This window comes from Notolepis coatsorum (assembly GCF_963971535.1).
Source record: "Notolepis coatsorum genome assembly, chromosome: 17".
NCBI classification, from domain to species: domain Eukaryota; kingdom Metazoa; phylum Chordata; class Actinopteri; order Aulopiformes; family Paralepididae; genus Notolepis; species Notolepis coatsorum.
This window is the reverse complement of record NC_140181.1, coordinates 93,485,058-93,501,931: the sequence shown is the minus strand read 5'-3', so window position 1 is coordinate 93,501,931 and position 16,874 is coordinate 93,485,058. Positions and strand designations below refer to the sequence as shown.

The following is a 16,874-nucleotide window of genomic DNA, read 5'->3' as shown; positions in this document are numbered from 1 at the left end:
ACCACTATAACACTAGACCACTATAACACTAGACCTCTATAACTCTAGACCACTATAACACTAGATCTCTATAACACTAGACCTCTATAACACTAGACCTCTATAACACTAGACCACTATAACACTAGACCACTATAACACTAGACCACTATAACACTAGACCTCTATAACAGTAGACCACCTGCAAAACAGACAGCCAGCTTTTTATGAGTTGCCAGCTCCTTTCTGTCATTCATTTCTATGCTAAAGACGCGTCAGGCGCGCTCCTTTTCCCAGCGCCGCGCCTCGCGTTTTAGCGCTCTCTGCGGCTAGCGTTTTTGGGCGGAGCGCTCCCAGCGCATAACGTTGAAAATAGTTCAACTTTTGGAGAGGAGCGCCGCTCATCAAGGTCACTTTTTTCGACAGACCAATCAAAATCGAGCAAGTGGCGGAGCCGCGGGAGTCGCGAGACGCTCTGGAAACGCTCTGAGCATGCATATTTTTGATTTTCAAAGCGGTCCGCCTTGAAAAAAACGTCGTCTGTGGCCCCGTCGCCTAAGTCGGTTGATCGCTACAACAATGTCACACCTCCTGATCATTGTCTAAAGTAAACCCTGACACTCAAAATCAAAACTGGACAGGTTCTGTATATACTGTTGCTGTCAATGTAAAAGAAATCCTGGACACACAACTACCAGAAAAAAACATGTTTATTACATATATTTTTCATCTATAGTATGGTTGTTTTACTTTTTTATTCTGTTTTGAGGATGAGGTTAAAGTTTTGGGAATGAGGTTAGAGTTTCAGGAAATCCAAGCGACTGAAAAAAGTGTCACAACCTAAAGCCTACAGCTAACTTAGCTAACGTTAGCCAGCTGCTGGTGATGTCAAGGAGGCCGCTCGCTACACAGGAAGACCATTGTTTGTTTGTGGCTGAAATATAAAGCTTTCATATTGTTTCTGGAGGAGTGGGTGATGGCCTCACTGTGGCGGCTCATCACAGCTGAACACATAAACACTGACATGCACACAATGTCATGAATTCTAGCTCTAGTGTGTGTGCGTGTGCGTGCGTGTGTGTGTGCGTGTATACACGTTCCCATTGCCTGTCTGTGTATTCATTTGTATGAGTTTTCTCTCCACTAACCTCCATTCACCATATTCACACTGTGGTGATTTAGCTCTTATTTCTTGTTGTTAGGTAAATGGTAAATGGACTGCATTTACTGTATATGGCGCTTTTATCCAAATCGCTTTAGAAGTTACACATTCACACACACACACACACACACACACACACACACACACACACACACACACACACACACACACACACACACACACACACACACACACACACACACACACACACACACACACACACACACACACACACACACACACACACACACACACACACACACACACACACACATACACACACACACACACACACACACACAGAGAGACATACCAGGCTGTATATCATCTCATAGAGAACAGCTCCTAGGCACCACCAGTCCACTGTTCTATCATACGGCTCCTTACGAAGAACCTCCGGAGCCAAGTACTGCAGAGAGAGACAGAGAGAGAGAGAGAGAGAGAGAGAGAGAGAGGGGGGGAGAGAGGGGGGGAGAGAGAGGGGGAGAGAGAGAGAGAGAGATAGAGAGAGAGAGAGAGAGAGGGGGGGAGAGAGAGCAGAGAGGGAGAGAGAGAGATAGAGAGAGAGAGAGAGAGAGAGAGAGAGAGAGAGAGAGAGAGAGAGAGAGAGAGAGAGAGAGAGAGAGAGAGAGAGAGAGAGAGAGAGAGAAAGAGCAGAGAGACAAAGTAAAAAAAGGAGGAGAGAATGAAGGGGAGGAGGAATATGGAAAGGAAGGGAAAGAAAAAATAAGAGAAGGAGTTTGATTGATTGATTGATTGATTGAACATTTTATTAACAGATTGCAGAATGGATACAATACAGTACGGCTCAATACACACAATTGTTAAGGGGATGCAGACCAGAGAAATACTTTCGTCTTGTTTACATCAGGGTCCCCCATTTTCAATTCATCATAACATAATATGACATACATGACATACAGATAGACAGTACTGTTACATCCAGACATTTATGACATACCAGATCTACAAATATACAGTACTGTTTAACGCCTGTCATATAGACCCTGGTGTTGGAAACTCTGATTAATAGACAGAGTTTCTAAAAAGAGAGTATACATTATATACATTTGAGAGTATATACATTTGAGGGGGAAGAAACTGTACCTTGGAGGAGGTTGGGTAGGTGGGGTGAGGTGGGGTTGAGTAGGTGGGGTGGGGGGGGGGGGGGGGGGGGGGGGACTGTACATTGGAGGGGGTTGGGTTTGGACATTTACAGGGGCAAGTTTAGAATTGCAGCCTCACGTAGGTGTTCTTTGAGAGCAGATTTTGAAGGTGGGTAGTAGGAGAATGAAAGAAAGAGAGAAGATAAGGATGGACAAATAAAGTGAGTGAGTGAGTGAGTGAATTAATGCATGAAAGAGATAAAGACTGTATGATCAAGAGTCTCATTTTACAGACAATAACAACTAGTACAAAAATCTCTCTCTCTCTCTCGCTCTCTCTCTCTCTCTCTCTCTCTCTCTCCTCTCTCTCTCTCTCTCTCTCTAGCAAATATTTAAAATGCAACACTGTAGGAGAGAGGCTCTAGTAAATAAGAAACTATTAACTGTATTTGGTTTTTGGTTCACTCTGTAAATTTACACACTTTTGCCTATCTCGAAGGCTGTGTGTGGCCGGCTCTGACCTTGTGTCCTAACTTCTAGTAGAGTAGTAAGGTTGGGCTATGGGTGGGAGGGTGGGTGTGGGGGTGGGTTGGTCAGTAAGAACACCAATGGCCGCACCTTCTGAAAACCATGTGACGCAGTCCAGGAAATTGAAAGTGAGTTGAATCATCTAGCTTTATGAAAGGTCTGTGGATGTATTGGACTATTATGCTTTTCTTACTTCTGGGGTCCCACAAAATGTTGACGTGGTCGTCTCTGGTTCTACACCTTCTTTACACAAACCAAAGTCTGTCAGCACCACATGGCCCTGCAAACACACACACACACACACACACACACACACACACACACACACACACACACACACACACACACACGCACACACACACACACACACGCACGCACATTCATATAATGCACAAATACACAGTACATATCAACAAATACACAGTACATATCAACAATTTCCTAGCAACAGCATTTCCTACAAATATGGCACAATGCCATAAACTCTGGCCACTGTTAACGTTTGCCTACCAAGATGTCTGCAATGGCGTTGTAATGGAATACTATGAATTGATCCTACACATAATTCTGTGTCCTGAGAGATTAAAAGCTTAGAGTGGAATGAAAAATTACTTGTTACCTTATTACCTCATATACTTGGATGTACGACAGATAGAATGAATGAATGATCATTGAATTTATATAGCGCGTTTTTCTAGGCAGACTCAAATCGCTTTTTTTAAATGTAGGGTGGAAATTGTGTGAGGTTTCTGTCCTTGCCTTCTCACTCGTTCTGTTCCTTTAACCACCCTCGCTTTGTTTTCATTCATTTTTTCTGTCAAGTATTTCAATTCCCTCGTTCACACGTTTCTCCCCGCTGACGTCATCTGAGACGTCGCTGATTGGTTCCCTCACTTCCCCACGCTTTTCAATCACATTCCCCAGCTGTCACTGCCTTTCAATCAATCGATCCCTCATTATTTATACCCCGTTTTCCCCACCCTAAGTTGTTGGTTCGTCTTGATTTGTCGCTGGATGTTTTTCCCTGTTGCTTCTGTTTCACTGTGCTATTCTCCAGGAAATTCCTAGAAGCCTTCGCTTGGATACCTGCTCCGTGGCGCGCGCTCGCCTCCACTGTTGTTCCTGTTCCTTTTACGCAGCTCGTCTGGGTGAGTTTTTCTAGACTGACTGTCTTGACCTAATTCCGATTTTCGTGTGTAACCTTTACACTGAAGTCTACCACCTTTTTGTCAGACAGTCACTCACCCAGCCATTAGCGTTTTTGCTCTTTCCTTTATGGAATAATATTTTGGGATCTTCCACCTCCCACTGTGTATTTACACGAAGATCTTATTTCACATTTGGACTGTGTTTGGATTTTTGCTCACTGTGTATTTACACGAAGATATTGTTTCACATTTGGACTGTGTTGGATTTTGCTCACTGTGTATTTACACGAAGATAGTATTTCACAATTGGACGGTGTTTGGATTTTTGCTCACTGTGTGTTTACATGAAGTTATTCACTTGGGCTGTTTTTGGAATATTGCTCATCACTGTGTTGTTTAACACGAAGAATATATCACCCTGTCCTCCAGCTCGTTTCTAGTCTGCTCTGTCACTGACCCGTTCCCTCTCTCCCTCTCTCGGTCTTGCACAACATCTGAGAGGTCCGCCGAGAGAATCTGCAGAGCGGTACAGAGGTCTGCTCCTGCTTCCCAAGACTACCCTTCCGGGAGAAGCTGCAGAGCAGCAGATCTTTGCCCCTTGTTCATTGTCCCTGTTTCTAGTTGACCTGCTTTCCCTGTTTCACTTATTCTAGTCACCAAATAAACAAGCCCTTGTATTTGGCAACTCTGAATCCAACTCTCTTGTGTCGTTGCGTTTGGGGTCGGTGTCAAACCATAACATTACGAACCAACCATGACGACCCCAGCCGACACAGAGGGGGTCAGAACCGCACTTGCATTTCAAGTCGAGTTGACCAGGGATCACGGTCTCCAACTAGAGCGGGCTGCGGCTGCGGTGCAGAACCTCAGGGACCAGGTCCTGCCTATGCAGGGTTCAATGGCCGCTATGGCGGGACAACAGTCCGAGATCCTCGCCCAGCTTAACTCGCTGGGCGACGCCGTTAATACTTTTCATCTCTCACACCCTCCAGGAACATTCCCCGCAGCCCCAGCAGATCTCGCACCTCGGGAACCCCTTCTCTCCGTCCCACGGCTGTTTGACGGTAATCCCGAGGAGTGTGCCACATTCATCATGCAATGTGAGTTGGTTTTCCGTCATCAGCCAAGCCGTTTTTCAGCTCATGGGTCCCGAGTGGCTTATATAACCAACCTACTTTCAGGCCATGCTGCCCAGTGGGTCACATCCTCCTGGGCAATGGAAGCAGATTTTTTGTTCTCCTACCCAGACTTCGTGGCGGAGCTCCGCAGAGTGTTCCACCATCCAGCCCGAGGTCTGGACCCTGGAGCCCGGTTGGGGACCTTCCGGCAAGGGAGCAGCAGGGTGACGGACTATGTCATGGAGTTTCGACTGGCGGCGGTGGAGAGCGGATGGAACGAACCTGCTCTTCGCCTAACCTTCATAAGGGGGCTCAGTGACGCAGTCCGGGACCAGCTCGCTACCAGGGAGGTGCCCGACTCCCTCGAGGAGCTGTTTAGCCTTGTCATCCGTATTGACGGACGCCTCCTGGAGAGAAGGCGCGAGAGGGCCCGACTGTCACCTCCTGAAGCACCCCGGACTCCTGGACGCCCCGTCCCCAACACTACTGTGGGTAACAGGCTTCCCCGTCCGGTGCGCGAGGAGGAACCCATGCAGCTGGGACGCTCTCATCTGAGCCAGGCGGAGCGTCAGGCAAGGCTCAGGTCCGGTCTCTGCCTCTACTGCGGAGGTGCGGGACACCGTATCGCCGACTGCCCTACCCGGCCAAAAGATCGGGCTCACCAAGACCCCGGGAGATCCTGGTGAGCCGTTTTTCCCATTCCCAGCGCCGCGCACCACCCGACCATCTGATGAGCGTCACCCTGGCCTGGGGGGACCAACGTGCCACGGTGGAGGCCCTCATCGACTCTGGGGCAGACGAGAACTTCCTCGACTTCGAGTTTGCCACCCAAGCCAACATACCTCTTGAGGCCCTTGTGAGGCCCTTGGAGATCTTTTCGTTGGACCAACACCGCCTGGCCGACATCTCTCAACGGACCGGCCCAGTCTTGCTGACCATTGCTGGGAACCACGTAGAGAGGATCCAGTTCCTCATTACCCAATCCCCCCTTGTCCCGGTGGTCCTGGGTAGGCCCTGGCTCGCGCTGCACGAGCCCCACATCGCCTGGGCCTCCGGTACCATCAGGGGCTGGAGCTCCTCCTGTCACGCCCGCTGTCTACAGGCGGCGTCTTGTCCCCCGCCCCGGAGACCGGCTGGTGAGTTGCCCCCGGATCCCTCGTCCGTTCCTCCCGAGTACCACGACCTCATGGAGGTATTCAGTAAGACCAGGGCTCAGTCCCTTCCACCTCACCGCCCCTATGACTGCGCCATCAACCTCCGCCAAGGGGCTCCCCTTCCCGGCAGCCGCCTCTACAGTCTGACTGCCCCGGAGAAGAAGGCGATGGATCTCTACATCTCTGAGTCATTGGAAGCAGGACTCATTCGGCCTTCCTCCTCCCCGGTGGCGGCCGGGTTCTTCTTTGTTGGAAAGAAGGATGGGACCTGCGACCCTGCATCGACTATCGTCAGCTCAACGAGATCACCATCAAGAACAAATACCCCCTACCTCTCATGAGCTCCACCTTCGAGCCACTGACCCAGGCCTCGTTCTTCACCAAGCTGGATCTCCGAAGTGCCTATCATCTTGTCCGTATCCGTGAGGGCGATGAATGGAAGACCGCCTTCAAGACCCCCAGGGGCCACTATGAGTACCTTGTGATGCCGTTCGGTCTCACCAACGCCCCGGCGGTATTCCAGGCACTCATGAACGATGTCCTCCGTGACATGCTGGAGGTGTTCGTGGTGGTGTACCTGGACGACATTCTTATCTTTTCCAGGACCCTCGAGGAACACATCCTGCATGTCCGCCGGGTGCTGGAGCGCCTCCTCCACAATCGGCTCTTCGTCAAGGCGGAGAAGTGCCGTTTCCACTCCAACTCCGTCGACTACCTGGGCTTCATCGTGGAGAAGGGCTTGACCCGAGCGGATCCTCGCAAGATCCAGGCTGTGGAGGATTGGCCGGAACCCACCACTCGGAAGGAGCTACAGAGTTTCCTCGGGTTCGCAAACTTCTACCGAAGGTTCATCCGGAACTACAGCCAAGTGGCGGAGCCTCTTACCAAGCTGACCTCCCCCGCTCTGCCGTTCGACTGGTCCCCAGCGGCATGCGCTGCGTTCCGCTCCCTCAAGAGAAGGTTCACTTCCGCTCCTATCCTGCTCCACCCTGACCCCAAGAGACAGTTCATCGTGGAGGTGGACGCCTCGGATTCTGGCCTGGGCGCTGTCCTATCCCAGCGTTCTCCTTCCGACCAGAAGGTACATCCTTGCGCCTTCTACTCGCGTCGCTTCCTCCCCGCCGAGAGGAACTACGACACCGGCAATCGGGAGCTACTGGCGGTCGTGGCGGCTCTGGAGGAGTGGCGTCATTGGCTAGAGGGTGCCGAGGAGCCTTTTACCATCTGGACGGACCACAAGAACCTAACGTTCATCCGCGCTTCCAGGCGCCTCAACGGTCGGCAGGCGAGATGGGCCAGTTTCCTCAGTCGGTTCGACTTCTCGCTGACCTTCCGCCCCGGTTCCCGCAACACGAAGGCCGACTCCCTGTCCCGGATGCACTCCAAGGGGGCTCCACCCTCTGAGGACCCATCTCCCATCATCCCGGAGGCCCGAGTGGTTGGAGCCATCACCTTGGGCATCGAGGGTGTGGTGAGGCGTGCCCTACGCTTCCAACGAGCTCCAAGCAACGTCCCTAGGAGCCGTCTCTTCGTCCCTGACTCTGTCCGGTCCCAGGTACTGCTGTGGGGCCATACCAGCCGGTTCGCCTGCCACCCAGGCGTCCATCGCACGTTCTCCTTCCTGGCTCGTCGTTTCTGGTGGCCCACCATGCGAAACGACGTCAAGGAGTTCGTGTTGGCCTGCGCGGTCTGTGCCCGCAGCAAGGCCTCTCACCAGGCACCCTCCGGGCTCTTGCAGCCACTTCCCGTTCCAAGCCGTCCGTGGTCACATGTGGCGCTCGACTTCGTCACTGGACTACCCTCCTCCCAGGGGAACACCTGCCTTCTGACCGTGGTGGATCGATTCAGCAAGGGGGTCCACCTCGTGGCCCTCTCCAAGCTTCCCTCAGCAGCCGAGACGGCGGACCTCCTGACGCACCACGTGTTCCGCCTTCACGGTTTCCCCCAGGACATCGTCTCTGACCGGGGGCCCCAGTTCACCTCCCAGGTTTGGCGGGCTTTCTGCAAGGGATTGGGGGCAACGGTCAGTCTCTCCTCCGGCTACCATCCCCAGACGAACGGGCAGACGGAGAGGATGAACCAGAGCGTGGAGTCTGCTCTTCGGTGTGTGGCAGCCGAGAGGCCGGCATCCTGGAGTCGTTTCCTTCCCTGGGTTGAATACTCGATCAACTCAATGGTCAGTTCCGCCACCGGCCTCTCCCCCTTTGAGGCCTCCCTAGGCTACCAGCCCCCTCTTTTTCCCGCACTGGAGACGGAAGTGGCAGTTCCCTCCGTGCAGGTCCACCTCGACCGCTGCCGTCGCGTTTGGGAGATCACCAGGACCGCGCTGCTCCGGACATCTGAGCGCGCCTGTCGTGGTGCCGACCGGCGCCGGGTTCCCGCGCCGACTTACCGCCCTGGGCAGAGGGTGTGGCTCTCCGCGAAGGACCTCCCGCTACGGTCCTCGGCCAAGAAGCTCAACCCTCGCTTCGTCGGTCCTTTCGAGGTCCTGAAGGTACTCAGTCCGGCGGCCCTGCGCCTGAAGCTTCCTGCATCCATGCACATCCACCCCGTGTTCCATGTCTCCCGGGTTAAGCCCGTCTCCCTCAGTCCCCTTATGCCTCCGGCTCCTGATCCACCGCCTCCTGTGCTGGTGGATGGTCACCCCCAGTGGCAGGTCCGCCGGTTGATGGGCGTTCGTCGGCGGGGCCGGGGATTCCAATACCTGGTGGACTGGGAGGGTTACGGCCCTGAGGAGCGTAGCTGGGTCTCCCGGCAGCTCATCGTGGATCCCGGCTTGATCACCGACTTCCATCGGGCCCATCCTGACGAGCCGGGTCGGCCTGGTCGCCGGGCGGCTCCCGTTGAGGGGGGGGTACTGTGAGGTTTCTGTCCTTGCCTTCTCACTCGTTCTGTTCCTTTAACCACCCTCGCTTTGTTTTCATTCATTTTTTCTGTCAAGTATTTCAATTCCCTCGTTCACACGTTTCTCCCCGCTGACGTCATCTGAGACGTCGCTGATTGGTTCCCTCACTTCCCCACGCTTTTCAATCACATTCCCCAGCTGTCACTGCCTTTCAATCAATCGATCCCTCATTATTTATACCCCGTTTTCCCCACCCTAAGTTGTTGGTTCGTCTTGATTTGTCGCTGGATGTTTTTCCCTGTTGCTTCTGTTTCACTGTGCTATTCTCCAGGAAATTCCTAGAAGCCTTCGCTTGGATACCTGCTCCGTGGCGCGCGCTCGCCTCCACTGTTGTTCCTGTTCCTTTTACGCAGCTCGTCTGGGTGAGTTTTTCTAGACTGACTGTCTTGACCTAATTCCGATTTTCGTGTGTAACCTTTACACTGAAGTCTACCACCTTTTTGTCAGACAGTCACTCACCCAGCCATTAGCGTTTTTGCTCTTTCCTTTATGGAATAATATTTTGGGATCTTCCACCTCCCACTGTGTATTTACACGAAGATCTTATTTCACATTTGGACTGTGTTTGGATTTTTGCTCACTGTGTATTTACACGAAGATATTGTTTCACATTTGGACTGTGTTGGATTTTGCTCACTGTGTATTTACACGAAGATAGTATTTCACAATTGGACGGTGTTTGGATTTTTGCTCACTGTGTGTTTACATGAAGTTATTCACTTGGGCTGTTTTTGGAATATTGCTCATCACTGTGTTGTTTAACACGAAGAATATATCACCCTGTCCTCCAGCTCGTTTCTAGTCTGCTCTGTCACTGACCCGTTCCCTCTCTCCCTCTCTCGGTCTTGCACAACATCTGAGAGGTCCGCCGAGAGAATCTGCAGAGCGGTACAGAGGTCTGCTCCTGCTTCCCAAGACTACCCTTCCGGGAGAAGCTGCAGAGCAGCAGATCTTTGCCCCTTGTTCATTGTCCCTGTTTCTAGTTGACCTGCTTTCCCTGTTTCACTTATTCTAGTCACCAAATAAACAAGCCCTTGTATTTGGCAACTCTGAATCCAACTCTCTTGTGTCGTTGCGTTTGGGGTCGGTGTCAAACCATAACAAATTGTCTCCTTCACCACCACTGGTATGACTCAACCTTGGGCTACGCAGGCCCAATGGCTGCCATACACTGGCACCAGGCACACGTCACACTACACAATGGCTGAACGGCTCAGGAGACAGGGATTTATATCAGCCAATTAAGGGAAGGGATGATTAGGTGTCCTTGATGTCAGAGACCTGATTGGGAATTTGAACAGGAACACAGAGGAACCCTGTACTCTTTGCGATATGGGTTCTTTAACAACCAAATTCAGTCGAAGGAGGGTACTTGCAGCTGTACGGTGTCCCTATCACCAGGTCCAGAGGACAGAGTGCTCCCTGCTGGACAACAGCACCACCAGGTCCAGAGGACAGAGTGCTCCCTGCTGGACAACAGCACCACCAGGTCCAGAGGACAGAGTGCTCCCTGCTGGACAACAGCACCACCAGGTCCAGAGGACAGAGTGCTCCCTGCTGGACAACAACACCACCAGGTCCAGAGGACAGAGTGCTCCCTGCTGGACAACAACACCACCAGGTCCAGAGGACAGAGTGCTCCCTGCTGGACAACAACACCACCAGGTCCAGAGGACAGAGTGCTCCCTGCTGGACAACAACACCACCAGGTCCAGAGGACAGAGTGCTCCCTGCTGGACAACAACACCACCAGGTCCAGAGGACAGAGTGCTCCCTGCTGGACAACAACACCACCAGGTCCAGAGGACAGAGTGCTCCCTGCTGGACAACAACACCACCAGGTCCAGAGGACAGAGTGCTCCCTGCTGGACAACAACACCACCAGGTCCAGAGGACAGAGTGCTCCCTGCTGGACAACAACACCACCAGGTCCAGAGGACAGAGTGCTCCCTGCTGGACAACAACACCACCAGGTCCAGAGGACAGAGTGCTCCCTGCTGGACAACAACACCACCAGGTCCAGAGGACAGAGTGCTCCCTGCTGGACAACAACACCACCAGGTCCAGAGGACAGAGTGCTCCCTGCTGGACAACAACACCACCAGGTCCAGAGGACAGAGTGCTCCCTGCTGGACAACATCACCACCAGGTCCAGAGGACCGAGTGATCCCTGCTGGACAACAACACCACCAGGTCCAGAGGACAGAGTGCTCCCTGCTGGACAACAACTCCACCAGGTCCAGAGGACAGAGTGCTCCCTGCTGGACAACAACACCACCAGGTCCAGAGGAGAGAGTGCTCCCTGCTGGACAACAACACCACCAGGTCCAGAGGACAGAGTGTCTCTCTGCTGGACAACAGCACCACCAGGTCCAGAGGACAGAGTGCCCCCTGCTGGACAACAACACCACCAGGTCCAGAGGACAGAGTGCTCCCTGCTGGACAACAACACCACCAGGTCCAGAGGACAGAGTGCCCCCTGCTGGACAACAGCACCACCAGGTCCAGAGGACAGAGTGCTCCCTGCTGGACAACAACACCACCAGGTCCAGAGGACAGAGTGCTCCCTGCTGGACAACAACACCACCAGGTCCAGAGGACAGAGTGCTCCCTGCTGGACAACAACACCACCAGGTCCAGAGGACAGAGTGCTCCCTGCTGGACAACAACACCACCAGGTCCAGAGGACAGAGTGCCCCCTGCTGGACAACAACTCCACTTTCCGACAACGGTCTTGACCAGGGCTCGAACCCGGTCCCCCACGCTGCCGGACAGCTATGTACTACTACTACTGCTGCTACCTCTATGACCAGTAAGGCCACTAACTCACCTTGTCAATATTTCAGTCAGTTATTCACTCACAGTTAGCCATTCTGCCCCCTAGTGGCAGCTCACAGGCAATGCACTTTGTGGAAGACCAGTTATTCTCACACGGTGTGTCCTCGACTCGACGTTACGTCACAATTCCACTCTTGTCCATTTCTGGGACGTGTCAACATTTTGTCACTGACTCAATCCTGCACTCGGGGGCGTAACTAGAAGTTTCCCATCTAATAAAATAAAACAACACATTTTCAAGTAGCCATCTATCCAATATATTGGTACCCAGTGAATAGAATAGAATAGAATAGAATAGAATAGAATAGAAATACTTGTATTATCCCGTGGGAAATTAGACACTGCAATTTCCCACGGGATAATAAAAGTATTAGAGTGGTAGAGTGAAGGCTAATATATAACAGTCACTGACTGTGTTGTTGTTTGTTGGTCAACATTCAGATCCAGTTCCTCCCGCCGCCCTCACAGCCCGTTTCATTCAGGAACACGTCAAATCAAGGATGTGACACGTGTCCGTAAAGAGCCCGTCGTGGGCACTTTTGAGGCAAAGCAAACTTACTTGAGAGTCTAAGAGGATGTTCTCAGGCTTCAGGTCTCTAATGGACAAAAGGACAGATTATTAGGGTAAAAAGGATACTTTGTGGAATAAAATGGATGTTAAATTGTATAGGGATTTGTTTTAGTTAAGTATAGTGTGTGTCTACTTTCATGTGCACGTGTGTGTGAGAGCCTGCTTTTGTGTATGTAGGCCTATGTATGCCTGCATGCCTGTGTGTGTGTGTGTGTATGTGTGTGTGTGTGTGTGTGTGTGTGTGTGTGTGTGTGTGTGTGTGTGTGTGTGTGTGTGTGTGTGAGTGAGAGAGCCTCCTTGCATTTATGTGTGTGTGTGTGTGTGTGTGTGTGTGTGTGTGTGAAAGAGAGCCTGCTTGCATGTATATGTGTGTGTGTGTGTATATGTGTGTGTGTGTGTGTGTGTGTGTGTGTGTGTGTGTGTGTGTGTGTGTGTGAGTGAGAGAGAGAGCCTGTTTGCATGTATATGTGTGTGTGTGTGTGTGTGTGTGTGTGTGTGTGTATAGGTGTGTGTGTGTGTGTGTGTGAGTGAGAGAGAGCCTGCTTGCATGTATATGTGTGTGTGTGTGTGTGTGTGTGTGTGTGTGTGTGTGTGTGTGTGTGTGTGTGTGTGTGTGTGTGTGTGTGTGTGTGTGTGTGTGTGTGTGTGACCTGTAAACGATGTTGAGAGAGTGCAGGTAGCCGATGGCGCTGGCGACCTCGGCTGCATAGAACCTTGCCCTGGGCTCTGAGAAACACCTCTCTCTCTGGAGATGAAAGAACAACTGGAGAGCGAGAGACAGAGGGAGAGAGAGAGAGAGAGAGAGAGAGAGAGAGAGAGAGGGAGAGAGAGAGAGAGAAAGAGCAGAGAGAGAGAGAGAGAGATTCATTGACATTAGTCGCTGAACCATGAAACATTTCACCACCATTGTACTCGCGTAGCGCGTACGCGACGATGGATAAAGTCGCTTTGACGCAGCAGCAAAACCACGAAGGTTACATGACACAACCGTCACATAATTTCCTTGCCGAAAAAAACAAATAAATCCAAATTAGCAACAAAAAAGAGACAAAGAAAAACGAGTCTCAAACAGTCTTGGTTTCACGGGATCGAGGAGGAGGGCGAGGGTTAATTAAATGTGTGTGCCGTCAGCGCAGCGGGGCAGCAGCGGGGGCCTCCGGGCTTGGAGGGGAGCCAGGCTGGGGCACCGGTGCTGGCTGTGCGCCAGGCGGCCGGCGGCTGCTGATTTGATGTAAATAAAGGATTACTTATTAGGGAACATTGTAACAACCCTACCCGCGGAGTGACACACGGAGGCCGGAGGAAAACATAGTTTCTACAGTGTTTGCGGAGGAACACTCGTGTCGCGGATGTCGGAGGCAATCATTTGTCAGTTGTTTTTGGTTATTGTTACAAATCTATTAGGTAAAAACAGGAGTTGGCTTTGAAGAGGACCCGACCGGAAATGAGTTCCTAGATTCAACGTGTACGTCGATATTTATACATGATAGAAGGGGTGGGGCCAGGTAACCAGGTGGGAGGGAGGGGGTGATTTAGATAGGAGGATAGGAGGATGAGACAGGGGGAAGGGGAGACAAAAGAGGGGACGGGGGAGAGGGTGGAGGTGGGTGAGACAGGTAGGATAGGGGTGGGAAAGGTATTCACTCGCAGACGACCCGTCCTAGAGGGAGACGCTCGGTAGGAGGTTTAGTGGTGACGTTTTAGTGGGACGTGTGCAAAGATCGCAATTCTGAGCTTATACTTTGAGTCAAGTGTTTGACCCCTTGATTAAATTTGTTTGGACGAAAGTGCACTTTTTTTGTACTGACTGAATTTATTTATTAGACTTGACAGATTATAATAATGCAGGACTTAGGAAGTCTTTATTTGGCATGCAAATGACACACACATGCGATGGGCGGCACACACACATAGGAACACACACATGCAATTTTTCTTGTGTCGCCTAATGCGATTGAGTCTCTGCACTTGACCCATCCCGTCATCCTTTCCCCCATGGGCAGCCGGGAGCAGATAGGGCGTCGACGTGAGCCGCGCCCCGTGGACCAATCCAAGTGCTCCTGCCCGTCTTCGTCAAGGACGCCACAGCGTTAGTGATCTGTTGTTGTGCATGTTTTCCCATTGGGTTTATCTTATCGAGGGGGAAACTCCACACAGAAAGGCCTGGGAGATACCCCACCTGGGTACCTGGCATCATGGAAACCTGGTCCCCAAGCGGGAATCGAACCCTGGACCTTCTTGCTGTGAGGCGACAGTGTTAACCACTACACCACCATGCCGCCCAAGATCAACAATATAAGGATCCTGTTCTAACAGTGTCATGTCTCTTGTGTTTTAACAGTGTCATGTCTCTTGTGTTTTAATAGTGTCATGTATGTCTCTTGTCCCCTGTTTTGTCTTGGATGTGTATAAGTGCAGCTGTTTGACGTATTTATGCCTTAAATTGCCCCTTGCGGGACTAATACAGTTTTTTTAATTAAATTGAATTGAATTGAATTGAATTTAAAGTATTTATCAGAAACGGTTCCAAATATATTTTATGTTTTGCAAAACATGTCTAGTGTTGCGTGGGCACAACACTCAGCTTTAGAGGATTAACTAGGGTGTTCTTATTATTTAACTTTAATGAGACCTATAGCTGGGTGTCGTCGGCATAACAGTGAAATTAAAGCATGTAGATGGAGAACAGGATAGGACCTGGTATGGATCCCTGGGGAACTAATAACAGCTGAGGGCGAGGAGGGATGTACTATGGAACGTTCTATTAGAGAGATGGGAGATGAACCAGGCCATTGCTTTGAGACGATTGATCAAACGGCATGATCGACTGCAGCACTGAGGTCTGAGAGAATTAGAATGGTAGTCGCCTTCATCTGTAGCTGAAAGGAAGTCCTTAGTCACACCTAAGCACATTTATATAACACAAAACCTATACCCAGTTAATGAGTAGTTCATTGCTGTTCTATAAACCAGTAGTTAGCATTTCAAGTAAGACAAAATAATTTAACAGCAATTTGATGAATAAATGATCAATGCATTTATATAGAGCTTTTTTCTAGACAGACTCAAAGTGCGTTTTACAATGTAGGGTGGAAATTGCCTCCTTCATCACCACTGTGTAGCACCCAACCTTGGACCAGGAATGTTGGGGAACCCCCTACTCTTTGCGATAGATGCCCTGGGTTCCAAATTCAGTCGGTTTAGCGTCTCACCCAAAGGATGGCACTCACAGCTGTATGGTGTCCCAATCATCATTGTTTACTGACAAGTCCTGAGTGCTCCCTGCAGGACAACAACACCACTTTCTGACAATAGCCTTGACCGGGGCTCGAACCGGTGATCTTCTGATCATGAGTCTGGAGCTCTACTCATGTAGCCATTCTCTTATTTATTGGTTTAGGTTGACTTGTCTACGTACCTCTCCGCCGTTGACGTAGTCGAGGACAAAGTAGAGCTTCTCGGGGGTCTGGAAGGAGTAGTGGAGCCCCACCAGGAACGGATGTTTCAGACTCTTCAACAGCACATTCCTCTCTGCCATGATGTTCTTTTGCTGCAGAACGAGACAGACAGGGGACGGAGTGGCGGGAGGACATGGAGACACAAATTAATTTGTTTATTCTAATAGAATCAGCATTATTACTCTCGCCGGGGTCGACATAAAACATTATCTACACAGAGAGCAGTAAATAGAAAAGAAAAGGACAACAGAGGAGTCAGATTCAAATCAGATTCAGATTATTTTATTCTCACAGCTTTTTTTAAATGTAGGCTACATAATTCAGAAAAATGTGAGATGCTTGTTTTTCCCGGCTCCTCAACCGAAGTAGATTTGTAAACATAATACACAACGATCTATACAATCTACGATACAAGGTATATACTGTAGGCCTATGTATTTTTTACAAGGTATATAAGGTGAAATAGAAACATTTATTATTCTACAGTGTAAGTAGCAGCAGTGTGTGTAATAAGTGTGCTTGTGTTGTGTATTGCAACACCGTTTTTTGCTAGACGTTCACAGAAAGGTAGAGAAACTAACTGCGTTCTGTTTTATGGCAATAACGTTCAAGTTTGTGGAAGATAATCCCCAAAAATAAGAGAAATAAAAAAATAAATCCAGAAGTCAGATGATTGACGGGGCTGGCGTGAGCTGGGTAGGGTAGTTTTTCGAAATTCAAAAGCCCTGAGTCTCTTCCTTCAAAAGACTACACTCACTTTTGGCTGGTCCACTTCCTCCTGTTACTATGCGCCGGTTTCCGACTCAATGCCCTGAGATTTCTATAATCTTATATTTCACTAATAACAGTTAAAATCATTGGTAAACAAACGTAATGCTGAAAATATACACTTTTACTGTATATCTTC

The 16,874-nt window shown here is 50.4% G+C and overlaps 1 protein-coding gene across 3 annotated transcripts in view; it reads right to left on the bottom strand.

Moving 5' to 3' along the window:
* The window catches only part of sgk2a (serum/glucocorticoid regulated kinase 2a), a 62,227-nt gene that overhangs the window by 10,571 nt on the left and 34,782 nt on the right, over positions 1-16,874 (bottom strand). For all 3 annotated transcript variants that reach the window (XM_084334024.1, XM_084334025.1, XM_084334026.1), the window contains exons 6-10: positions 15,928-16,059; positions 13,160-13,272; positions 12,498-12,534; positions 2,969-3,055; positions 1,455-1,550 (exon numbers count right to left, since the gene is read on the bottom strand). In XM_084334024.1, coding sequence (XP_084190150.1) covers positions 1,455-1,550; positions 2,969-3,055; positions 12,498-12,534; positions 13,160-13,272; positions 15,928-16,059 — 465 coding nt within the window. The remainder of the gene's footprint in view (positions 1-1,454; positions 1,551-2,968; positions 3,056-12,497; positions 12,535-13,159; positions 13,273-15,927; positions 16,060-16,874) is intronic.